The sequence below is a fragment of the Bos javanicus genome, chromosome 25 (assembly GCF_032452875.1).
Source record: "Bos javanicus breed banteng chromosome 25, ARS-OSU_banteng_1.0, whole genome shotgun sequence".
NCBI classification, from domain to species: Eukaryota; Metazoa; Chordata; class Mammalia; order Artiodactyla; family Bovidae; genus Bos; species Bos javanicus.
Genome location: NC_083892.1, coordinates 507,382 through 532,460, shown reverse-complemented (window position 1 = coordinate 532,460; position 25,079 = coordinate 507,382). Strand labels below are relative to the sequence as shown.

Sequence of the window (25,079 nt, the reverse complement as noted above, 5' to 3'; positions counted from 1 at the left end):
AGTCCATCAGGAAGTACCCCTTCCGTGTGTGGAGTCCCAGGTCTCAGGCAACAACACGCTTATCAGAGCTTACCCACTTACCCAAAGGTCTGCACCCCAGGCCCATGTCCTGCTCTGGGAGCCCCTCACGCCAGGGCAAGGCCCAAACTAGAAAGCAAGTGGCCCTGGGTCCGTCCATCCACACCAGGACATCTTCAAGGGGCTACACACCCAGCCCCCACATCTGCAGAGGCCTGCGGAATGCCCACTGCCCCCCAGCTTGGTCATCGTCTTAGGACAGACAGTGGGGGCCCCCGCCCAAGGAGAAGGGGCACCTCCCCAGACCCCGTTGCTCAAGTGCTGATGAAGGCACAGTGGCGCACTCCAAGCACATTGGAGGCTTTATTGTCCCGGCAGAAAAGACAGAGCCAGGACCCACCCTCCTGACCCTGGGCTGTGGGGACACGCCCAGGCCTGCCCACTGTAGCCCCCAGCAGGGGAGCGTGGGTGTCAGGTGGGCAGTCCTGAGTGCCTGGGTGGACGGGGGCACAGCCCCACCGCCTGCTGCACACACGTCTCCACCTTCACGATGACACGCTGGACATGACGCCACCGCCTCTTGAGGGCCCCCATCCCCGGAACTCTGGGCTCACACCCACACCCAGGTCCTGCCTGTGGCTGCCAGGCAGGTACAGACCAGCGCTGGGACCCCTGCCTGGGGGCTGCCTGCCCCTGCCACAGGCCAGTGACAGGATGGAAGATATAGCCAACAAGCCTGATCCTGCAGGGAGTAGGGTGGGAACGGGCAGCCAGGTGGGCGGGTCCCTGCTGCCAGCAGGGGCACCCCCTATGGCCTGGCTTCACTGAGAGACACCCAGAGGTCTGTGGGCAGCTCCTGCTGCAGAACAGTCTTCCCAGAAGCGTCAACAGGAAGCCCTGTGTGACTCGGTGCCAGAGGCACTGCTGCCCAGCTTCCTGGAACCGCTGGACCGGGCTGGGGGTTGGCAGCGGCTTGGATCCCCCAGACTGGCTGGCTTCTTCCCCACTGAGACAAGCTGGAAGGCACTGGGGACCCCAGGGAGCAGCCCCCAGGGAAGGAGATGCTTGGGGGCCAGAGTCTCGAGGTTACTTGAGTGCACCCTGGGAAGGGCCCCCCTACCCATGACAGGGCGGGGTGCAGGGGAGCAGCCAGGAAGATCGCCGGCCCATCCCACTGGGAACGGGCAAAGCGGGCAGAGGCAAGGCTCTGCACACCCGTCCGGGTCTGGGGCAGGTCCAGGGGCCGGTGGGACAAGGTGAACCGTGCCGTCACAACAGGTCAGCAGGGGGCCCCGAGGCAGAGCTGATGGTGCTGAAGCTGGGTGCTGGCTTGGCTGACTGCGCGCATCCCCCTCCTCACCACCCCCAGGACCGGAGTCGGGTGGAGATGCGACGGGTGGGGCCTGCAGAGGCCCCGACAACCAGGGGCAGCAAGAGGTGTGTGCCGCCCTGACACCTGGCAGATGGCGGTGCAAGGCGGGCCGGGGGCCGGGCCCTCAGTCCTGCTTGTCCCCTCTCTGCCTCCAGGGGTAGATGAGCTCCCCGAAGAACAGCTTGCGGCACAGGGAACCCCAGGAGTGCTTGGGGTGGCAGCCACAGCTGGGGAGCCGGTAGGTGCGCACCACGTGGCTGAAGGGCAGAGGGTTTATCTGGAAGCACAAGGGCAGCGATCAGCCAGGACATGGCCCCAACCCCCGGACTCCCTCTCCAGGCCTTGCAGGCTGTCCTGGGGGTCCCTGGGCTGGACAACTGCAGGGCAGGGCTGGCTCCGAGCCAGACACACTCTTGCTGGGGCACACAGGTCAGACAGGCCCGGGCCTCAGTCAGCAGTGCTCTGCTCTGGCCCGGCTGCGGGGGCCGAGACCCCGCTCCAGGACTCACTTCTTGAAAACCACCTCGCTCCAGGCCTCCCCAGAAAACCACACAGGCTCCTTAGCCTCTGAACTCTCCTCTCAGGCCAGCCTGGCTGCTTTTGCGCCTCAGGCAACTGGCCCACAGCCCCAGGGGCACAGGCCCCAACCCAACAGGGCTGGCCTGTGCCAAGTCTCTGATATCCTGCCTGGAGACAGAGCCCCGGCCCAGGGCAGGACACAGGGACGCAGGGCCCAACAGGTAGAGCCTGGGTACCCCAGGGTGTCTGGCACACCACAGGGATTCAACGCTGGGGGAAGGCCCAGGCAGAGGAGGCGTCACGGTGCCCAAAGGCCTTGGGAGCAGGGGAGTCTCCCCGGGGCCCCTGAGGCCCCCCACCAGGGGGGCAGAGAACATGCCCCAGAACAGGGGGCCTCACGGTGAGCAGGGCGCCTGTCCACGGGCAGCAACGCGAGGGCCGCAGGGAGGCCTTACCTGCATCAGGAGGCGCAGGGGCCGGCCAGCCTCGTGCTCCAGGACCCGGAACTTCACACCGGCTGTGAGGAGAGCGAGGCCCGGTGAGGCGGGGCGGTCCCCGCAGTGCGCCCCTTGGAGGGCTGCACGTTGTGGGTAGCAGCCGCCCCTCACCAGAGCTCCGGCAGAACCGCACTGAGACCAAAGCCCAGGGTCTGCAGGCAGGGAAGAGCCAGCAGGCTGTGCTGCTCTGTGAGCAGGGCAGGGGTTTCCTAGAGTGGACACAGCACCCACTGGGGGGTGGGCACCCTGCTCATCACAGTGCCTTCCAGCACAGCTGACTCGGGGACCCACCACACTCTAGCCTGCAGTGTAGGCTCCCATGCCTGGAGATCCCCAAGGTGGAAGGTTCTTAAAAGGAGAAATAGGAGCTAATTATCAATTGATGAAGAGGCCCCAAGGCAACGCAGTGGAGAGAAGAGGCGGCATCTGCAGCCTTTCCTTTCCTGTGAAGTTAAAAGGACTGCGCAGGCCTGAGCGCAGGCGGGGCCAGGGAGGTGCCAGGTCTGGGGGCTGAGGTGTGGTGGGGACTGGGGGAGCCTGGGCCACCTGGGGGTCAGCGGAGGAAGCTCTCGGAAAGAGGGTTTGAGGACATCCGGTGGGCAGACTCAAGGCCCAAAGCCCACAAACACGCACATTCATGTCTCCTGACTCCAAACTGGCTGCGAGCAGCCGCCACAAGCTCTGGGGTGGGCCGAGCTGCTGGCTGCAAACCAGCCCAGGGCCTCCTGGGCACACTGGTCACCCGGGGGCCACGCCAGGAACCCCCAGTTTCCCCGACTGTTCAAAGACCCTGCACTGGGTAGGCTGGACCACAACTCTGACCAGTCGGGTCTGGCCTCCCTGTGCCTGCAGTGGGGACAGCCTCCCGTCAGGGGCATCTGGCCAACCTGCAGCTGATGTCAGCATGCAGACAGGGGCCTCTGCCTGCAGGGGGGCCAGTGGGGGTGGCCGGGCTGGCCAGTGTGGCCGCAGCAGGCAGCAGTCTTCTAGGGGGCCAGCCCCCAGTGGAGGGACGCCAGCAGGCACACAGCCTCACAGCCACAGGGGACACGTCTCTCTTCTGAGCCACACACAGGCACTGCCCATGCGACACTGCAGGCACGCTTCCGAGCAAACTGCACACTCATCCCAGGAAAGGCTCAGGAGGCAGGAGGGCTGCGCGTGCAGCCTCTGAACCTGAAGGCGGGCTCCCCCTGAAGCTCACGCCCCAGAACCAGGGCCCTGTGCTCCCTGCCTGCCTGCCACACAAACCGCGGCTTCCAGGGCCCCAAGCGTGCTCCCTGGCCAGCACGCAGACCTACCCGCAAGCCTGTAGGGCCGGCACAGCCGGAGGCCAAGCGAGTACAGCGGCAGCGAGTTGATGAGGTCCACGAGCAGATGGACCATGCCCTGCACGGTGACCACTAGGAGCCGGAGCTGCAGCACAGACAGTGCTCAGGGTCTTGGGCCTGGGACCGTGGCCAGAGCCATGCTGCACATGCCTGAGCTGAGCGGCCTGACAGGTCCCCGGGGCGTGCAGGGGCCCAGCCCTGAACCTGAGGCCTGAGCACAGGAGTCACGAAACCCCCTCCCACTCAGAAGACGGGGCACTCCAACCCAGGGACACACGCCACTGGCCCCTCGGCCCAGCCACCCGGGTACCACGCCCCTCTGCTGGCCACACTCCGCCCCCCCCCGCACTACGGAGAGCCCTGCCCTCCATGCATCCAGCGGCGTATGCCGGGGCAGTAGGGGATGGTACCCCCAGGGTGGACCCCTGTCCACTCCAGGGCCCAGTACACAGAGTCCAGAACAGCCACCCTCTGTTGTGGCTGGCACAGGTGGGTGGTCTGCCCACAGCTGCCCGCTGGTAGGCAGAGCCGGCAGTCACCACTCTGTGCACGTGGCACTCGGCTCACCAGGGTGAACACCAGGTAGTACAGGGCCGTGGTAGGAAGCAGGAAAATCAGGATGGTGAAGAGCAAGGTCCCGATGAACAGCTACGAGGAGAAAGGATGCCAGCATCAGCAGCAGCAAGAGCCCCACGCTGGGGCGCCCCCACCTGCACTGACCATAGCCCCTCCGCCAGTCCAGAGGTGGAGCGCCCACCGCTGCCTGATGCCAGTTGGGACAGCCCTCCCCAGTCCTGGGAGGGACGCCTGCCCTCCAGACCTGGTGACACAAGGGCAGAGAGTGGGTAGAGACAGGACCAGCTGAGAGGTGTGCAGCCCATACACTAGACAGGAGGGGGGTGAAAATTAGGCAGGAAGAGAACACCCTGAAGGGCAGCACTCAGGGTCCCTGTGGCGGGTGTGGACAAGCTAACAGGACGAGCCAGGCCCCATGCGCACTCACCTCCAGCGCCTGCTGTCCTGCAGCCTCCCGGAGCAGGGTCTGTCCCCGCCTGCGGCGAGTTCTGCCCCGTTATGGCCCCGTGTACACCCTGCCCCTTGCAGCTCCCTGAACCCCTGGGGCCTGCGGAGCAGGAGCGAGGCTGCCCCTTGTGATGCCCGGGCCACTGCATGGGCCGGCGCAGGCCAAAGGCCAGCTGGACGGAGCTGGTACCTGGTCCAGGTCGTAGGAGCAGGAGTCCACGCGCTGGCGCAGGACGTTCCACTTCTTCCCTCGGAACAGGCGCCACAGCGAGGACAGGCCATGGATCTTCAGGCAGTAGAGCCTGCAGACCACTCCCGTCAGGGTGGGGGCCACCCCACACCCGCCCGGCCCGGGAGCCTGTCTGCGCCCAGGGCCCGGGGCTGCACGCGCCAGCCCGCCGGGGGGCGGCACACCCACCTGGCGCCGTAGACGTAGAAGCAGTAGATGTGGAAGGTGAGAAGGGAGATGATGTCCGACAGGATGGACAGGGCGACCGTTAGGCCCAGGCAGGCCGAGAGACCCAAGTGCCACAGGATGTGCTCGATGAAGGGGGACATGAGGTGGATGTAGCCTGGCGGGACGGGGTCAGCCTTGAGGGGTGCCCGGGGTCCTGCAGCCCCTGGTCCTCCCTGAGGTCGGCTGCCTGAGGTGTGGCCCAGCTCCACACACAGGGTGCTGGGCCGACAGGAAGCAGAGGCCAAGAGGCCCCCTTCCCCCTCAGCTGGGCCTCTGTCCCCGGGGCACGCACCGCGGGGCTGGCCGGCACTCACTGATCCACAGGTGGATGTGATACAGGAAGAAGCGGCCCAGCACCTGGTCCAGCGCCCGGTTCATCTTGAGCCCGGCGGGCGCACCCATCAACCACTGCAGCAGATGCTGGAGCTCCTCGGCCACACGCTGCAAGGATGGGGGTGTCACCCGGTGACCCACCTGGGGACCCTACATGAGCCTGGGGGTTCAAGCTCATCAGGGGCCCACGAGCTGGGCAGGGGTGGGGTAGCTGAAGGGTCCCACGGAGGGAAGAATGACGAGGGGTAAGGGTCTGGCACGGGGCCTCACAAGGAGCGAGTAAGCCGACCCCCATCCTGGCCACCCCAGGAGGAACACGGTGCAAGCACGGCAGGCGGGCCCTCAGGCCTGGGCCTCGGTACCCATGGGGGGCCACAAGCGCCCTGTCCCTGCCCTGTCTGCCAGCCCCTCCTGCCTGCACACAGGCCTCTCCCAGCCCTGGGTGATGGCCTCTGCTGCGTCTGGGGCAGTGAGAAGGGAACAGAATGTTCTTTATAAATAGAGCTTATTTAATATTTAAAGGGTAAGAGCTTGGCAGCAGGAAGAAGCTTTCATTTTTAAATTAAATATTTATATTTCTGAGCAATTCTGCAGAAAAGAGGCCTAGGATAAAACTGGCCGAAAGGCAGAGCGAGGATGAAACGGGTGGAGTGGCCGAGCCCCCTCCCAACCCCCAGGTCCCCCCTCCTCCCTCCTGGGCCAGCCTCCCTTAGAAGCTACGGGACTTGGCCTGCGGGCTCCTGCCCTGTGGGGTCCTGGCCACCAGCAGGCCCAGTGCCCACCTGTGACTGGAGACTAATGATAGCAGGAGTGGCTGAGCCCACAAGGATGCTACAGTCAGATCTCAGCGGCTTGACCACACCCAGGGCCGAGAGGGCCCCAGAGGCCTGGGAGGGGTGCTGAGGGGCTGCCCTGGGCAAAAAGACAAGCTCCCGATACAAGTGCTGAGACGGCAGAGAGAACTCAGAGCCTGTGTGGACGGACAGCAGGTAGGCGGCCATGGCTGGGAGAGGAAGCCGGGGCTTCTGGCCCTCAGTGCGGGAGCCACAGAACCGGCGGGGGGGTGGCAGACGGGAGGCTGAGTGCACCACAGAGAGCAGCCTGGAGGCACGGGGTCTCCGTGACACTGACCCGCTGACCGTGCACAGGCCTGGGCTGACGGCCAGGAGAGCAGAAACGACTGCGCACAGCGGGGCCACGGGGCGCTGGGATCTGGGCCTGGCAGGCAGGTGGTGCCCCTGCAAAGCCTGCACAGGGGCTCCAGATGGCCACCGTCAGGACGGGAAGGCCAAGGCCAGCAGCAGCAAGGTGGCCCAGCTACAGGGCCCACATCTATGCAGCTCCACGGGTCCCGCAGGACACAGTGGCTGTGAGGGGACAGGGCGGGCCCGCTGCGAGCTGCTCCCAGGAAGGGCTCGCCCCACCCCCAGGAAGCAGGTGCTGGAGAGCAGCCGGGGCCCTCCCGCCAACTCACGTCAGCCACAGGGACGAGCGCCTCGGCCAGATGAGCAAAGCGGTCCTTCCTGTGCAGCCAGGACAGCAGCAGGAGGCCCAGGGCCATGTCGAGCAGCACAGAGACCAGCGTGTTGGCCTTCCTGGAAGCAGGTTCAGCGGGCGTGAGTGTGCAGGCAGCCGCAGGGGTCAGTGGGGGGCAGGGGGCCCGCAGCGCCCGCACCTCATCAGCTGGGCAGGGCCCTCGGCCCTGTGGGCACTGACGACGAGCGTGAGCTGGTCCAGCCGATGCCTGAGCTGCTCGCAGGTAGACAGCTTGCTCCAGATGAAGGACAGTGGCCACGGCCGGAACACCCTGCGGGGCACGGAGGCAATAGGCCTTCGGGACCTCGGGTTTCCCTGCATTGGGGCTGCCGCAGTCACGGCTACTACCCCTCAACGTGCAAAGGGAAAAGGCCCTGGCGGCCCCAAACACCCATGGCCACACTGCTGAACTCCGTGGGCTGTGGACACAGGGGAGGCCCTGTGGGCAGCCCAGTGGGGGTCACAGTCGCTCCTATCAACTGGGAACACGAGGTGCTAACTCCAAGCACTGAAGCTGAGCACCTGCTGGACAGACGACCGTGTCCAGGGTCAAGCCCAACACGACTGACCCCTCACGCAGCAAAGGAAGCACCAGACGCTTCACAGACCTGCAGACGTTGAGAGGATGTGTTCTCAAGCGAATGTGAACCAAGTGTCCAACGGCAAACCCAGCGCCTGAGTCCGGGGCAGCCCAGAGCCCTGCTGTTGGCCGGAGGGGCCGACGGGGCGCCTGCCACGTGCAGGGCCGCCAAAGGAGCACGCTCAGGGCCGCGGGGGGAGGGGGCCTTGACCCTGGAGGTTTAGACTTTGACCCAACTCCCAGAGAGAAATGCAGTCAGCACACCCCCGTTCCACCCAGTGGAAGGCAGGCGATGGGCAGGGTCTCCCCAAGGCCCAGGCCAGCCCCCCAGGACTTCGCTCCTGCAGCCACAGCCACGCCTCACACTGTTTGGGGCTCCTGATGGCCACCAAGGCCTAGCGCCTGCCTCTGGGTCTTCGGGACTGGGGGCACTCGAGCCGCAAGCAGCTGTTCTTGCATTCTTTGAAAGCCAACAAAAGCGAAGGAACGTCTCTTCTCTAAAGTGCCCCCAAGCAAGCCCAGACACTGTCACATGACTCATTTCAAGGTCAAGACACTAGCAGCCCCTATAACCTAAGGTGCTGCCCATACACAGTTGCTGGTCTCTCTGTGGGGACAGGGCCACGTGCCCCCAGAGCCCCTGGGGAGTAGGCGAGGCCCGTCCCCAGACCTGAGGCCAAACCCCTTGACCTGGGGTACAGCGTGGCTGTTCCGCACCCAGCGGGGCCTCTGGGGGGCTTCTCACAGGGAGAGGGCCCACAGCCAGGAGTGCTCTGGTGAAGCCCGAGACCAGCCCCCAGCAGACAGTGAGGGGCTACTGCCCACAGCCTCCCAGTGCGGCCATTCCTGCAGCGCCAGGGAACGGGGTGGGCAAGTGCCGGGAGACCAGCAGGGGTCCCTGTGCGGAACAGCCCAGGTCTCCCCAGCACCTAAGTTCCCTGTTGAGGCCTGAGCTGTCTGAGGCTCACCGCGTCCCCTCCCCAGTGGGTCCCACGCAACCACCGAGGCTGCTGGGAAGCCTGGCTTCACCCAGAGCAAGAGGCACCAAGAGAGCAGCCCCCACTGGGGATGGGACATGGGACAAGACCGGGGTGCGGGGGCAGCGTGGGCCTCAGAAGGGCCCGTCTGGCCTCTGTGGGCCCGACCTACCCGCCCTGCCCCGGGGACACCTACCGACAGGCGCTGGCAGCGGAGACCAGTGACAGCAGACAGGCCAGCAGCAGGCAGACAGGCCCCGCCGCGCGCTTGGCCAGCTCCACGAGGATGCTGGCCTCCACGCCCTCCGACTGCCAGTGTGTCAGCCGCACGGGGCCCTCATCGAACCGGTCACTTTGGAAGAGCACCTCACTCCGCGCCACTGTGTCAAAGACGGCAGCCAGGCCACCCGCGCTGGCTGTGGCATCCCCAGCCTGGCGCTCGGGCAGGGCTGCGGGCGGGTGCAGCCGTGACAGCAGCACCTTGCGCTGGTCATAGAAGATGAGCATGACCTGGTCCTCGCAGGCAGGGGCGAGGGGCGCGGGCCCCTGCCGGCGGGTGGCCTTGCAGTTCCAGGACTTGCTGCCTCTCTCCCGACACAGCTGCAGCCAGGGCTCGTGGGAGAAGAGCGTGCCCAGGCCCTCAAGGAAGTGGCCCAGGCTCTCCTCCGGCTCCTGCCGGCGGTGGCACCAGGTGCCCAGCACAGCCACGCCCACCTGGCTGGCCTGCTGCACCTGGGCCAGGAGCTCCTTGACCTGGACGGGGATGAAGGGAAAGTGCACCACAGCCAGAACCACAGCGCTGCTCTGCTCTGGAACCCACCGTCCCACCAGGAGGCCGCTGTCTGCCGAGGCGCAGCACGTGGGGAAGAAGGCCTTGAGCACCATGCCGGGGCCGCTGGAAAAGAGGAGGGCTCAGCTCAGAGCCACCACTGTCCTGTGAGGGCCCAGGGTGGCTGCCAGTGCTGGGGAGATAGGCTCTGGCCACAGCTTGTGGCTCAGACGACCCTGACAGACACATCCACGTGGCCACTGGGCCCACAGATGGGGGCGACCCGGCTTCAGGTCTAGTCGCAAGGCTGGCGGGGGAGCCCCCAGCTGCCCATCTCCGCCCTGGGCTGCAGTGTGCACAGGCCCAGGCCACGCCCACCCCCACCCAGAGACAGGGCCAGGCTTCCCTGCTCCAGACACAAGCACCTGAAACTCAGCGCCACTTAGGGGCTGAGCACAGGGCTAAATTTTTGTTTTTAAAGAACTGATTATGGTTTTTGACTGCAGCACAAGGGAAAATCTACAATCTCATTAACAATTAAAGTAATTTAAACATCTCAAAGCTTGACTTACTAAGCTAGCAAGAACAAAGATGCACATCTAAACAAATCACTGCTGAGCTGAGGAAAGTCAGGCGCGTGCCCACTGCCAGCAGCTGTGAGCCTTGGTGTGGGGGCCCCAGAAGATGCCTGGGCACGTGCCTGGTGCCCGAGTGAGCCCCTGGGGAGCCTCGGTGCTCAGGCTGGGATCCACCGGCATCCACCCTGCCCCAGCCTCCCCCTGCATGGGGCCCACCCCTCCCTGGGCCCCCACCCTCTTGTCACAGCTGAGCACCTCCCTCAGGACCTCCCCCTACAGGCTGTAGAGATGGGGGTGGCGCTCCCCAGCCTTCACGTGATCCTGGACAGCAACAACCTCCCCAAGAGGCCGCGGTTTCTGAGTCCTGCGGGGCTGCGAGCCTCACCCTGTACGAGAGTCAGCCTGCTGCGGAGCCAACTCTCAGGAGCTCTCCACGTCCCACCCTGGCGGGCCTGGCGGGCAGGAGCTTCGCCTTGGTGAGGGCTCACTGGGGCTCTGGCCCCCTCCCAGACACGAACGACCCCACTGTCAGCACAAAGCGCACAGCAGCGCCCTGCCACACCCGAAGGAGGGACACAGGCCTCTCACTGAGCCTGGCCCTCCAGGCCCCCGGGCTCACCAGGCCCTTGGGGACAGGGGGACAGCGAGGCTGAGGAGGCGTGACTTTGAGGGAGCCCTTTCCTAAGAGTCGGGAGCTCTGGAGGGGGCCTCACACGCCCACGACTTAACAGGCAACTGGGGCAGCTACTTTCCTCCCCTCCAGGGAGCCCAGAGCGGGCTGGAGGGAGAGGCCTCTCCCCGCTATGGGTTCTGACTGAAAGGGTCCCCCTGAGTCCAGCAGCAACCAGACTCCCAAATGCCCCTCCCTGCAGAGATCAGAGACAGCAGGCAACATGGCGTCTGCAGGGAGCCCTGGAGCCCAAAGGCAGCCCCGGGCCAAGTCCCTGTGGCCACTGGCAGGGGCATCAAGGACTGCCCTGTCTCCTGACACCTGTCAAGGGCATCACAAAAGGGACAGAGGCATTCTGCGTGTGAGTCCCGCCAATGCATGTTGACCACCAACGGGGAGCAGCCAGCACGGCACAAGCCTCTCAGCACCAGCCACTTGCAAACACCAGGTCAGCCAACTGACAGGATCACGGTCCCCTGCTTGGGGACTCCTCTCACAGGAGCTAAGAAAACCGCCCATTGCTACTGTCAGAAGACAAACACACTTGGCCTAACAGTGAGCAGATGCTCTGGGCAAAGCTGGTTACACGGTGGTTTCACTTGCAGAAAATTCATCGAGCTGTACACATACGATCTGTGCACTTTGTGTGTTCTATGCTTCATCTACAAAGTTTACCTATTAAAAGAAAGAAAGAAAGGAGAAGAAGAGCTCCTCATGTCTGGGGAAGGCAGCAGAGGGCAGAGGGTGGTGTTCCCATCTGTGGGGCAGTGAGAAAGAACTCTTAAATCGAGGGGCAAGTTTCCATCCCCACCCCCACCTCAGCCTCTGGGAGTGACCAACACAAAGAAGTCTGCTCAGATCAGACAGCCAGAAAAAGATGAAAGAGCAGGCAATCGATAGCAGAGGTGCAGATGGGAGAAAGCGGGGCAGTAACTCGGCACCGTGTGCATCTTTAAAGACTGCGATAAAGACAAGGCCACAAGCCCGGGAAAGCTGCCTGCTACCCAGGACACCAGGTGCCCTGTGACCCAGCCCACCACCCCAGGTCAGGCAACAGTCTGTGGGACACCCCTCTCCACACGACCTGAACTTAACCATCTACCTTGTGAAGCCAGCAGTCTGTCGTCCTCCGCCAGAACTGATTCAGGGCAAACACCCAGTTATGACTGGCCAGGGACCCCTCACTGCCTAAAACCATCCTCTGGGGAGTCTCCTGATCACTGCCCTTGGTAGCTCACAAGAATTCCTTGTACTCCTTATGTCTGCGATTAAAAACAACAAGGATTGTGTTTAAAGAGGGCTTTCCCCCTCTCTTTTCAGAAGAAAGGACACGAATCCAGGGCTCTGGGTTTTGGCCTGTACCGCAGTCAGAGACGACGGTAAAGCGCTGATGGCGAGTCCCCTTGACCCTGAATGCCCTTCCACCGGGTCCACGGCGGGACCGTGTGGGGCGGGCCAGAGGGCACCAGCCGGCCGCCCCTCACCGCACAGGGCCGGGCTCCAGACGCCCCGCCAGAGCGCCCCCGTGGCCCGCCGCGAACCTGGCGTCGCCGCCCCGACCGGCCTCCGGTGGCGCCCCCACTTTACGGCTGAGAAAGTAGGGGCTCCGAGAGGTAAGAGGCCCGCGTCGGCTCCGGAGGTCCCCGGGCTCCCCGGCCGCCGCGGCGGGGCCTGGGCGCACAGCCCGGCGGGGCGGGCCCCCAAGGTCGCGCCCCAAGGCCGCCGGCCTCCCCCGCGGTGCTCACCGGGGCCGTGCACTGGGCCGGCGGGGTCCGGCTGGGGTCGGGGACCGCGTCGGGCGGGCCCAGGCGGGCGGCAGCGCTCCACGCCCCCAGCCCCGCCGCGGCCGCGCCGCGGGACACGCGCCCCAGTTCCGCCCGCTCCCGGCGTTGCCGCGCGACGGTCCGCCGCACAGGCGCCCGGGCTGCCCGCTGGCCCCCGCCGGAGCGTTCCGCGCACGCAACGTTCCGGTCCCGGAGCCGGCGGCCGGCCCGCGCAGTGCCCCGGTCCTTCTGGCGGCCTTGTCTCCCCACGCGCTGCGCACAACAGCCTTCTCCCCGTCGCAGCGCTTCTGTCCCCCCCAGTCTACCTACAGTGTCCCCCAAACCATTGCCTTCCAGTTCCCCACCACGGCGTCCAGACCTCCCCTGTCCCTGGTTTCCTCGTCTGAGGGCTCCAGGTCCAACCTTGCCCCATCACCGCGGGGTTAAAGGACCCCCAGGCCCCGGAGGGGGTGGGGCGCCAGGGGTCCCAGAAGAAACTGCCTCTTCAGCTCCGGGCTGGCCCCCTAGCACTCTGCTCCCTGCAGAGGCCAAGCGACCCCTGAAGTTGCAGGGCCAGTCCAGAGGCTGAAGCCATCTGGGATGGGGGTTGGGGGGCGCCTCTGGCCCCCTCTTCTTCAGGGAACAAGACCCCTAACTCAGCAGCAGCCGTCAGCATTGACGCAGCACCTGTTCTCCGCACTTCCTTACTCTGACCCACTTAATCCAGGGCCATGCTCTCAGGAGCCAGGACACACAGATGGACCCTGAGACCACCTCCTCACCACGCCCAGGGCCAGACTAGGCGTGGCCCACCCCGGGGGCCCCTGATGGAGCTGGGAGCCTGGCTGGGCCCAGACTCTGAGGAACCCCACTCCTCGGCACCCCCAGCCTGGTTTTTCTGTCTGTGCTCACAGGAAGGCTCTCCTGCTCTTGACTACTGCCTGGGACTCTCCCCCTGCCCATGAGCCTGAGCTGTTTGGTCCAGCTCCAGGAGGTCAGACAGTCTCACATGGGCCCGGAGCATGGAGGGTGGTAACCCAGCTGTGTGTCACCCCAGGGTGCCTCCAGGTGGCCCGTCCTCTGCTCCCCCTCTTACCTCAGCTGGGCCCAGAGAAGCTGCAGGAGTCTCGGCATCCAGGGCACCTCTGAAAACAGGGGACAGTGAGGAGCCGCACCCCTGCCCAGCCCAGCCCAGCCCAGCCACACCTACCCTGCCTGCCTCCCTCTGATTAGAAGGCTGGGGCTGGAGCACTGAATGGAGAGCCGGCCCGGGTAAGCGCTGGCGGCTGGCCCAACACGCCAGAGACATCCAGGCTTCAGCTGCTGGCCCCAAAGTGCAGACCTCCTAGACCCTGGGGGCTGGAGGCAGCTGATTCCGGCTGCCCCCTGAATCTGAATCCTCCCCAGGAGAAGGAGAGGAGTCCAGGCCAGGGCCCGGTATGACGGGGCTCAGGACTGTCAGCAAATGTCCAGGGTCAGGAGGGTGAGGCCCACGCCAGGAGAACTCTGAGAAACCTGAACATTCCTTCCATCATGGTCTGGGCCCAGGGGGCTACGCCACGCACAGAGAGGGGCGCTGCGGTTCAAGCCCACAGTATCAGTCCAACTCCAGGTGGGACTGGTACACTTTGATGTCGCCGTCCTCTGCGTCTGCCACCAGCAGCTGGCCCTGGGGCCCACAGGCCACACCCAGGGGCCGCCTCAGCCCCTCGGAAACCAGGCAGATGGGCTCCCTGGCCTGGCGGAACAGGGTCACCTGGCGCCGCCGCTGGTCCGCCACAATGACACCGCCCGCTGCGTCAGTGCACACACCTGCCGGGCTGCCAAAGGGGTGCCCGGTCAGGTCCCCCAGGGAGCCCAGGGGCTGGCGGGCACTGCCAAACAGCTGTACGTCCCCAAACTCCTCGCTCACAGCCAGGCCCCCTCGGGCGCCAGGCCCACCCAGCAGGGGCCCTCCAGGCCTAGCAGGGAGGCAGGGGCCAGTGGCGCCAAGTCAGGGCCCAGTGTGAAGTTGTGCACAGCCCCAGGCACGTAGTCTGTCACCAAGAGGCGGCCGAAGGCATCTACAGCCAGCCCCCGGGGGGCGGAGAAGGAGCCCACCGTCACCCAGCGGCCTTGAGGGGCTTGGGTGGTGTGCTGGAGCGCACGGACAGCCCCGTGGACCAGGTCACTGACCACCACGAGCCCAGCAGCTGTCACCACCACATCTTCCGGTACAAAAGCCCCAACCCCTGGCACGTAGCAGGGCAGGTGGCAGATGGAGCGTCCCTCGAGGTCCAGCACGTGGACGCAGGGTGCGGCACCCGCTGTCAGGAAGAGCAGGCCATCTGGGGAGCAGTGCAGGCCCTGGGGTCCCCCGGTAGCTGCGGCAGGCACTGGGATCTGCCCAAGCAGCCGGGGCCACCGGCAGCAGGCAGGGCCTCCGGGAAGGTCCAGTGCGGGGCACCGTCCCTGGGCCGTGGCTGATGCACTGGTCGGGGAGGCCCAGGAAGTCCAAGCAGGAGGCCTGGGAGCAGGCGATGGGCTGCCGTCACAGCCTCAGCATCTCTGAGCCAGTCCTCCAGTCCAGCCAAGCGTGGGGCTGCAAGACAAGTAACAGCCTGCCGTGACCCGGGCAGCGCTGTGGGCCCGACACGGCTTCCTGGCACCCTGGTGTCCTCTTGACCTATAGACCTGACTGTCCCACCACGCCCCGACTGCCAGTCATGCATCTGGGCCCTGTTTTCCCAGCTGTGGTCCCTGAGCACAGTTCTGAGAGACACACGACCCCCAGATGGCTGCTGTTCCGCTCTGAGGTTCAAGAAGAGCTCGGGGCACCTCACTGTCCGAAGTGGGGTAGGGGTGACAGATGAGCAGTGTTTCTCTAAAGGCAGAGGAACGGGGCCTTGTTGGAGACCTCCAGCCCTGAGGGATAAAGTAGGGGTCCTTTCCTAGGCCTCTCTGGCCGGGGGGAGGGATCTCCTACCTGGGACCAGGCTCCCTGGGCCGCAGGCCTGTGTTGTTGGAAACCAGAGCTCAAGGGGGTGGGAGGAGCCACCTGGCCTCAGGGAGGGGCCGGCAGAGCTCTGGCCAGGTGGCCTTTGAGCTGCAGCCCAAGAAGCCCGAAGGAAAGAGCCTGGCACTCAGCTGCTACCCGCCAGACACCCTCCAGCGGCGCCGCATTCCCGCCTCGGGGCCTTTGCACTGGCCTCTGGGACATTCCTCAACCTGTCCGGCTGGTTGCACTCAAGGTCCACCCAGCCACCCTCCCCAGGGGTCCAGGGCCTCTACTGCCACCACCTCAGGGGATAGCACCCACTCCGTCCTCCAGCCAGACCACAAGTTCAGGACTGAGGGAAGGGCTGTGCCCCTCGCCTGCTGGCTAGCTCACTCACCGGAGCCCAGGGTGGGGGCACCCCCCGCACAGGCTACAGGTTGGGTCCTGTTTCTGCACCTGTGATGCGGGGATCACACACCTCTTGCAGAGTCAGGCTTACATCTGTTCAGTGGGTGCTAAGAAGTGGGAGTGCTAATGGGGGGCTGAAGTGGGAGGGGGCTCCCTCAGATTCGGGACCTGGGGATTCTCCAGACCCCTCATGCGTGGGTCAGCCCTCAGCCCCTAAGCCCCTCCAGGAAGCCCCTGAGGGTGGGGTTCAGCCCGTGTCTGTAACCCATAGCACTCCCTACCCAGCCACCTACACCCCAGCTCTGGAGGCTGTTGGGGGTGGGCGCGATGCTATCTGCTGTCGCCACGGCTGATGGGCAGCTGCAGTCCTGATCCGACTGGCCCCAGCCCGGCCAGCCCAGCCTGGGGAGCCGAGAGCAGGCAGGAGCGGCCCTCCTGGGGCTACTCCTGGGTGGGCACAGAGGTGTGGCCAGCTCCCAGGCAGAGAAGCGATTAGCTGGGCCCAAGGGTCCCTGGGGCACCCCTCCCCCCGCTGTGGGAAAGCCAAGTCTGGCCGCACTGGGAGGGAGGCAGTGGGCTGTGAAAGCCGCCCGATGCCTATCGCAGCTGCAGGGGCTGGCCAGGGCCCAGTGAAGGCCACGCTGTGCGACCAGCCCTGGGCCACAGCACGTGGGGCACTGTTTAACCAGAGCGAGCAGCCTCCTGGACGAATCTGACATTAGGGCTGGCCGGCCAGATGGGGCTGGAGGCATGCCCTGGGGTCTGTGCCCACCACCTGTATGCAGAAATGCGGAGAATCTGAGACTGTGCATGCCTGCCTTCCCTGCCCCTGCTCTGCCCCTGTGGATAGCGCCCCACTCTCTCCCCAGACTCTGGGTCCCGGGGGAGGGCCCAGGACACTGTGTCCCGACGCCCAGTCTGGGGACATTTACGTGGATGGTGACGCTGCAGCGGCAGTGAAGAAGGAGCCCAGACGGGTGTGTGAAGGTGGTCTCCATTTTAATGTCCACAAACGTGCTCACCAAGGGGCCCTGGGCGGTGCCTGCATGGCCCTAGAGGCAGGCGTGGCCACAGCAGGTGGGGGTCTGTCCCCAGGCATGCTGGGAGGGGAGGGGAGCCAGGCGGCGGGCGCAGGGTTGGAGGAGGGCACCCGTCTAGGAAGGACCACGGGGGCAGCAGGGGCTGTGGTCAGACCTCGGCACCCGGCGGTCTCTGCAGGCCCGGGACGGCCTCGGGGGGCCAGGAGCCCCCAGCCCCACCGTGGGGGCCCCAGCTGCTGGGAATGACAGGGTCCTCGGGCCCCTGCAGGGGAAGGGCCGGCGGAGGGACACTGGAGTCGGCCTCACACTTGGTGGTGTGGCCGGTCAGAGGCTGGGCCGCCAGCAGGCCGCGTGGCTCTGGGGTCCCCCGGGCCAGTGTGGGGCCCAGCTCTGGCTGCGTCCATGGCCCCGTGGGCACCTCGTGCCCCTTGGCGGGAGCCCGCTTCACAGAGAGGTCAAGGGGTGCGTCGGGTGGCCGCGCGGCCCGCACCAACGCCTGGTGGATGGTGAGAAGCTCACGGCGGATTTTTCCCAGCTGCTCCCGCAGGGGCCGCGGGGCCAGGCCCCCGGCGGGTGCCAGCTGGCCCAGGCGCTGCTCCGCCCTGGCACAGTCGCCCAGGGCCCGCGTCAGGTCCCCACCCACATGCCCAGGGCCCCCCAGTGCCAGGCCCAGCGGCTGCGGGAGCAGTGAGGCTGCGGGGCCAGCGGTCTCGAGGTCGCTCAGCTCCTCGTCCTCAGGCCAGAGCATCGCGGAGGGGCCGGTCCGCAGGCTGGGGATGGTTGGAGCCAGTCAGGAGGCTGCACTGTCCCCACGGTGCCCGCCCCTCATGCCCCTGTGCAGCCTGGCACCCTCGCCTGGGGCCTCAGAACCCCAGAAGGGAGGAAGGCTGGCTGTGTGCTTCAGTCTCCCCTCTGCAGCCTGCAGTCCATATTCCTAGCGGCTGAGCTCTGGTGGGGGGCCACCCGGCCACCCTGCCCCCTCAGCCCTCCTCCCGCCTCCCTGAGTGCCCCATGACTGGGACCCCACACCCACCTGCTCTGGGCGCTGACGCTCGCTCGGCTGCAGGGGGCCTTCAGGAGTTCTGGCTGGGCCCCCAGGGCCAGCTTTCTCTTGGGGTCGCTCTGGGCCACTTGCCTCAGCTGCTCTTCCTGCCCGGGGTCCCTGAGAGCACTGCGGGGCCAGGGCCCACCCAGCCCCGGCACTGGCACCTTCAGCAGCCCAGGGACCAGGGCCCCAGGAGGCCCTCTCGGGGGCATAGGGGGCTTGGCGAGGGCGGTCTTGCCGGCCGGCAGCCCTAGGCTGTGCTCCAGCAGCAGGGGGTAGTACAGGCGGGGGGCCAGGGTGGGGCGTTCGGGGGGCTGTGGGGCAGGGAAGGCAGCGGCTGGGGGCAGCAGGGGGCTGGCCGAGGTCAGGAAGGGCACATGGGCGGCGGCAGCCAGGGAGGGCCCCAGGTAGGAAAAGAGGCCCGGGCCGAGAGGGTAGTTGACGCCCAGCAGGGACAGGTGGAGGCTCTGGGCCTCGGGGAGCTCCCCGGAGCTGGGCGGGGAGTAGCAGGGGACACTGGTCTCGGGGCCCACGGCGCCCACCACGGCTGCACTCCTCCGGCCCCCGCCCGACCCCAGCTTCCACGACTCGGCCAGGAGGCCCTCCAGGCCCGCACCCTTCTGCACGTCCCTGGGCTCAGGGGGTGGTGTCCCTGAGGAGGAGCCCTCGGCCCCCAGCCGGGGGCCCCCGACCCGGCGACGCAGGGAGAGGACATCGGTGGCCGCGAGGTCCAGGTCAGGTGTGGCAGGGGAATCTGGGAGCCGCGCCCCTCGGGGCCGGGCGCCGGGGTCAGCTGGGGCCAAGGGGTCCATGGGGCGGCCCGGGGTGGCCGCGGGAGGCCGGGACGTGGCCGGGGTGCGGCGACAGGCCCAGTCGGGGGAGTCCAGGAGGAGGGATAGCGAGTCCTTGCAGAGGCTGTACTTCATGTGGTTGTAGAGGTGGGACTTCTCCAGGCAGGTGAAGGGGCACTGGAAGCATTTGTAGTTGTAGGGCTTGCCCCAGGGCCGCGGGATGTAGTGCGGCTTCTTGGGCTTCCGCGCCCGGGTGCGCGCCCCGGGGCCCAGGCGGCAGGAGCCGGCCTCTCGGGACATGGCAGCGGCTAGCGGGCAGGCCCCGGCCCCATGCCACCTGCGGATGGGGCCTGCGTCAGCGCCAGCGCCCTAGCCGAACTGTCCCCCTCCGCCCCGTCACCACAGCGGCCCTCTGCCTCCCCGGCCTCTGCTGCCCAGACCAGCAGGCCTCCCTCCCGGCCTCCCTGGAGGGTCAGCAGACACGGTCAGCACACAAAAATGGGGAAACGGGACTCAGGCAAACAGCAAATGCTTTCTTACTGTAAGTATGGCCGAGCCAACATTTGGGCACTAAAAAATTATTTGTTGTTTATCCGAAATTTAAGTTTAAGTCCTGTACTTTCTTGGTTGACCCTACGTACATGTTGGCCAGTCCCCGGCAGGCCCAATTCTGGGGTGACTCCATCCACACCCATCTGCCCCATGCCAGCAGAGCCTGGGTCTCCATCTACCCCTGGGGCACTGGTGAGTGACTGGAGGAAGCCAAGTATGAGCAGACTCACTTCTGGGGACGCGGCCCTTCCTGTCTCACCCCACCCCAAGGGACCCCTGCTCCCGGGGCAGCCGAGATGAGGAGCAGCAGGAGCTCTAAGAGCCTGTCAACACAGCACGGCCCTGCTCTGCAGGGTGTCCCTGGGCACTGCGGTCTCTGAGAGGGTCACCCTGCGTGGGCCAGGCCAGGCTGAGGGGCGTGGATGTCCGGCATGGCCCCACGGCACGGCCACCTGCTCAGCCCGGCTCCATCTGGGTGGCTGCCGGCAGGTCGGCGGCCGAGCCTGCCGCGGCCGAGCTTGGCCAAGACCCTCCTCTCCCCACACCCCGCTCGCCTGCTCAGAAGCCACTCCACAGTCCATCTGGGCTGCCACCTGGGCCGTCCACCGCCCCAGTGCGCGCCTCGGCTGGGGCTCGGCGAGTGCGTGCACACGAGCGTGCAGGGCTCCTACCGAGCCCTCCTCATGCAGCGCCCAGAGAGACCACCTCGGCGCAGCTGGGCCACCTCGAAACAGAGCCAGGCAGCTGCCAGAATGCAGGGGGCCCAGGCACAAAAGGCTCAGAGACCACTCAGAGTGGACAGGCCACCGCCCATGTGAATACACTGCACAGACACACACCGAGGACGCACAGGGTCACAGTCACTCACGGGTGTGGACACACGGGCATGTGTCCCACTCCCTGAGGCTCAGCTGGGCAGGGCTGGGGCAGTCATCGGGAGCAGATCGTCCTCCCTGCTGGCCTTTGGGCTCTGCACATGGCGGGGAGTCACGTCTGCTGCCTCCAAACACTGAGCGGGCACCCCCATCATGGGAATGGCCAGAGGGGCAGAGAGGGCCGCCCATTAGAACGGGCCCTGGGAGGGGGCTAGCATGGCCAGGGCTCCGGTGTGGAGGGCTGCGGCCATCCGGGAAGGGACAGGGCTTCCAGCAGGGCTGGGAGGAGGGGGCTGGCTGAGGAGAGGGGCTGGGGCCCTAGAGGGCCGCAGACACGCCCTGAACTTGGCGGTGGGTGCAGAGGCAGGCCCCACCCCTGCCCCCCGCCCCCCTAAGACACAGATGACAAATGGGTGTGTGTGCTCCAGAGACAGAGGCGGCTGTGCTGGGGCCATCGATCACCCAGCCCTGGGAGCCACACAGCTGTGCCGCCTGGTGCCACCACCACCCCACCTCCCAGCCGGGCCCCTGGACTGGGGGGGCTCCTCCTAGACCCCTGAACTCAGCAGACAAGAGGCTTGTCCTGTGTTGGGCTTCGAAGCAGTCACCTGGCTGCAGGGGGGCTTGGTAGAGAGACATCTCAGTGCCGCTGACCCCATGGGGGCCCAGAGAACACCTGGTACCTGCCCAGCATGACTGTGCACAAGCATAAAACACCCCCAGACACCAGCACACACCCCACACCTCCAAAGGCATATTCATTCACACGTGTCCCAACCCGTGACTGTGACTGGGTGCCTGTGCCCAGCGTGGCCTGCCGCCCCCCATGTGCTGGCCCAGACACCTGGTCCCACTAACCCTTCCCTGGCTGGGGGAGAGCTGACAGCCGGCCAGGCAGGAGGCCCCACCCCAGGGGGGAGAGGGGGCACCCAGCGCTTGGAGCCCCCAGCAGCCACCAGGGGATTAGACCTTGTGTCTTGCGCCCTTGGGACTTGGGAGCACCCCACAGGGCGTTGTGCAGGTGACCAGGCTCCTCCAGGGCTGAAGTCCAGACCCCAACTCCCTCCCCGCTTCCCTGCAGGGCGTCCTCCTATAACGACGCTTCTACTGCGCCCTAATAGTTCGTGGAGCCTGGACACCGCGAAGTGGGGGATGTGGGGCTGGGGCAGCCCCGCCCACGCCCGGACAATCCTGGCGGCCTCTCGCGGCCCCCAAACTTCAGACCCGCCGCCGCCCGCGCCCGCTCTACCTGCGCCCTGGGCAGAATGGAGCCTGCTGCGCCGTGATAAGTCTGCGCGTAGCCCCGGAACCCCGCGGGAACTTCCCGCCCGGCGCCGCCGCGACCCCGCACCCCAGGGACCTGCACGGGCTCTCGGGGCGCGACCACGATTCCCGCCAGGGAAACTGCAGAGGGACCCCGCGCGGTCTGCAGTCACTCACTAGGCAGCGAGTCCCCGAAGCCTCCGCCACGGACCGCGTTCCCCGACGCCGACTTGCACCTACCGAAGTTGGTGGCAGGAGCGGCGGCGCGTGCGCCACGGCGCCGGCTCCGGGGGGCGCGGCGACCTCCGACCCAGGCTCGAGGGGGGCGGAGGCGCCCGAGCGCCGGCAGTGATCCCCTCCCCACCTCGGGTGCTCCCCCGTCTCTCCCACTCCCCAGCCCGCAGTCGCCCCCTCGGCGCACTCACCGGCCTCGCGCGCCCGGGACCGGCTTAGCAATCTGCGCCGCGCCGGCAACTCGTGGATGGAGTCTTGGCCGGTGACACCGGTGGCGCCGCCCGAGCAGGGCAGGGTCGGGCAGCCCCGTGGAGGCGCGCGCAGTGGAGACGCAGGTGTGCGGCCGAACGAGGGGCGCCTGGCACGTCTCCGCCCTCGTCGCCTGCAGGCTGCCGCGGGGGTGCGCAGAGGCAGCCAGGTCTCCCGGGGTCCCCGCAGCGGTATGATGGGGTGTCAGCGGCCGAGGGCGCAGGGAGTGGGGCCGTCAGCATTCATCCGTCAGGGCAGGGCTCTGGCCCCTTGACAGCCCCTCCGCCTGAGCTAGGGCCTGGAGGCTGAGCCCCGGGACAGGAGGACCTTGGAGAACAGAGCTGGCTGAGGAGGGCAGAGCCCTGCACACTCGTGCAGCGAGTCTCCTCTGCTGACCAAGGCTTGCCTGCAGTGCCCTTCTCTCTTCTCCAAACAAGAGGCTGAATGGCTCTGCACCTCCAAGCCCCTGCCCTGCCCACTGACAGTCACTAACTCTGGAAAAGAGGGTCCCATGCGCTCACTCCTGCTTTCTGGAAGCATCACCCCCAGTCCCCTGGCAGGTGCTCTGGGGAGGGCCCTGCCCCTGCCCGCTGCTGGCAGGCCTCCTCTCCACTGCCCGTCCCTCCCCGGAGGGCCACTGAACCAGGCGGGGCGGGGAAAGGGCCCACCAGGAAACACCGCCCCCTCTATCCTCACAGCCTGAGCCGCTCCACCGCCCGCAAAGCTTGACTCCATGTTGATACCAAACATCCAAAGTCAATAGTCTGGGGCCCCACGTCTCAGCTGGGTCCTAGCAGAAGTCCCCCTGAGCAGCCAGCACCATTCTGGAAGTGGACACAGACTGCAGGCCAGGCCAGTTCCTCAGAGGATGTTTGCCTTTGTTCAGGGGACGGTGTCCGAACCCGGAGGTGCGGGATGTCCATCTCAGGAGTGGGGTGGGGTCTGCCATCGGAGGGGCAAGTGCTGCCCCAGAGGCCCCCATGAGTGTCCGCTCCACCTTCTCTGGAACCCCCATTGAAGCCCAGGGCAGTGCAGCTCAGTGCGGGGACAGGGGCACTTTGGGGGGCAAAGGTGTGTCCTGTAGGGTCTCTGGGATGGAGCACTCTGGGCCCTGTGAGCCTGGCCACGGTTTCCCCAGCTGTGCAGGAGGGTGACTGGCCACGGCGCTATTGCTGGCACTCTGGTCAGCCCTGACTGGCATTTGTAAGGAGCAGGGCGCCATGTTCTGGGGGCGTCCAGTGCCAGGACACTGGTGTGAGGGTGACTGTCCAGTGTCACCCTCCCTGTTACAACTGGGGAGACCCCACTTCCCCCCGGCAAGCCCACAGGGCAGGGTGGGAGGGGTGGAGGGCTGCGGGGCGTGGGCACGGCCCACCAGCCGTCCCTCTCTGCCTGCCCGGCCTGGCCCAGCTGACCAGCTGACCGTGCAGGCAGCCCCAGGCCGGGAGACAGCTTGAGCGGTCGTCACGCCAGCAGCTCTGCAGAGCGTCGGGGCCAAGAGGCCTGCTCCTTCTGCACACAGACCCCACTCCGGACACACACAGCCAGGCCCCGGCCCATCTTGGGCACTGCCCAGACAGGGCAGGGGGCACAGGTCACCCTGAGACCTGGGGCTGGGGGTCCCAGGGATGGCACTGAGCTTCCTGGCCCCCCACTGCTGACTCCTCCTCCTGCTCTCTGGGAGGCCCTGCTGCCCACACAGGGGGCCGGCTGGCTGGAGGCTGTTGCCACCCTCCAGGGGAAGGGAGGGGCGTCTCAGGACAGCCTGGTAAAGCCCCAGAGAAGGGGCAGGAGGCCATGGAGGGCAGCTTGGCCCTGTGGACAGCCCTCCCCGGAGTATGGGCAGGACATGGAGTAGTCCTGCCCCCTGAGCTCAGACTGAAGGGCATGGCCGGGCTCCAGGAGGGCTTTTGCCAGGGGTACAGGTGGGTACCCCTGAGTGCACAGCAGGGGTCCCAGAGCTCAGCTGCAGCTTCAGCCTGACAGCCTGTCCCCAGTGCTGAGTCAGGGTGCACAGGCTGGCCCTGGCCGCGGCAGGGGAGGCTGGTCAGCGGTGCTCTGCCTGAGCCACCGTGGGCATCTCTGCTCCCTGCAGCTGGTACAGTGTGCCCAGAGCCTGTCCCACTTTCACCTTGCAGTAGGGTGTGGTGGGAGGCAGGAGGTCATGACCCACCCACAGGCCCCACCCCAGCATCCCAACATGCTGGTGCGTGCTCGGGCCCAGGGATTTGGCCCTACCCCAGAGGCAGCATCAGGGACCCCTGAGCTCAGGGGCTTGATCCCCTTGTGGCCTGAGCCGGGAATCCTCTGCCCATGCTCCCTGGGTATCGGTCTGGGCCTGCAGACTGGGCAGGGGGCCCTAGGGAGCAGCCTTCCCTCAGCTTGTCCTGGTGCGGGGCGGGGAGACACGCAGCCCCTCCCTCTGCCTCCAGGGAGGCATCATGGCCATTAACCTGCTCTGCCCGCTTGCCCAAGGCTGCGCATCTGTCACTTCCACTGATGCCGGCACTTGTGTGCCAGGGGCACATGGGCAGGACGGACAGTGGGCCCAGGGAAGGCAGGGGGACAGCGGTGTGGTGCCCGAGGCAGGCCTGTCTCCTCCCCTCAGCATCCACGCGCAGCCCTCACCAGGACTGGTGTTGGGGTCGGGCAGCCTCTGCTCACCCCATGGGAAGGGGAACAGTGGCACAGCCCATGAGCAGGGTCTGAGCCCTGGGAGGGGTCAGCGCCAGGCGGACGATGGCCATGGCTCATGGTTACCCTCTTGCTGATGACACGTGGCAGCCCCCCAAGCGTCTGAGAGCTCCACCACAGGCAGAGCCTGAGTCATCCTAGGCACTTCCCTCCTGCACACTCGAGGTGGCCTCAGGGACTCATGGTACGGTCCCCAGGGGCAAGGTCACGCCCGGGGCCCTGAGAGCACTGGGGAGCCACAGCAGGTTCAGTGCAGGTCTGTGAGGGGGCAGCAAAGCCACACTGACAGGACCGGGTGACACTGGGGCACTGGTGGGGGCCGCCACAGACCCGCGGGGGCGCGCCCATGGGGGCATGCTCTAGGGAGGGCATTGTGGGGCTATCCAGCCGGCCCAGGACATGGCGCAGAGTGGGCCCACGCCAAGGGAGAGGGTGTGCAGCTGGGAGGCTCCTGGCCCCAAACCTGCTCACTGCAGCCCTCCCCAACCAGCGCCATCCTTGGGAAGCACCCCTGGCCCCTCCACCAAA

General features: G+C 66.5%; 3 protein-coding genes across 10 annotated transcripts; all 3 read right to left on the bottom strand.

Annotated features, from left to right (window-relative positions):
• Positions 1-362: 362 nt before the first annotated feature.
• On the bottom strand, positions 363-13,989 carry PIGQ (phosphatidylinositol glycan anchor biosynthesis class Q). 8 transcript variants are annotated; one of them, XM_061400616.1, is made up of 12 exons: positions 13,634-13,989; positions 13,520-13,568; positions 8,840-9,538; positions 7,226-7,357; positions 7,025-7,145; positions 5,532-5,658; positions 5,179-5,332; positions 4,951-5,062; positions 4,305-4,385; positions 3,708-3,822; positions 2,365-2,426; positions 363-1,667 (listed from the first exon to the last, which is right to left on the bottom strand). In XM_061400616.1, the coding sequence occupies exons 2-12, from the start codon at positions 13,555-13,557 to the stop codon at positions 1,515-1,517; spliced, it is 1,794 nt and encodes a 597-aa protein (XP_061256600.1). In that variant the 5' UTR covers positions 13,558-13,568; positions 13,634-13,989; the 3' UTR covers positions 363-1,514. The 8 variants fall into 8 exon arrangements, 7 of the variants coding, with proteins under 7 accessions (XP_061256600.1, XP_061256595.1, XP_061256597.1 ...); XM_061400611.1 differs by adding an exon at positions 4,558-4,621 and having other exon boundaries at positions 13,520-13,654; XM_061400613.1 differs by lacking the exons at positions 13,520-13,568; positions 13,634-13,989 and adding exons at positions 4,558-4,621; positions 12,406-12,532.
• A 31-nt stretch (positions 13,990-14,020) lies between these two features.
• Positions 14,021-16,856, bottom strand: NHLRC4 (NHL repeat containing 4). The gene is given in 5 exon segments (XM_061400499.1): positions 14,021-14,364; positions 14,367-14,960; positions 15,389-15,416; positions 16,090-16,210; positions 16,831-16,856. Coding segments are annotated over 5 exon segments (1,113 nt in total).
• PRR35 (proline rich 35) lies at positions 16,712-19,113 on the bottom strand. Its single transcript, XM_061400623.1, has 2 exons — positions 17,882-19,113; positions 16,712-17,618 (listed from the first exon to the last, which is right to left on the bottom strand). Exons 1-2 carry the CDS (start codon positions 18,982-18,984, stop codon positions 16,997-16,999), a joined length of 1,725 nt encoding a protein of 574 aa, XP_061256607.1. The 5' UTR covers positions 18,985-19,113; the 3' UTR covers positions 16,712-16,996.
• Between the last annotated feature and the right edge of the window lie 5,966 nt (positions 19,114-25,079).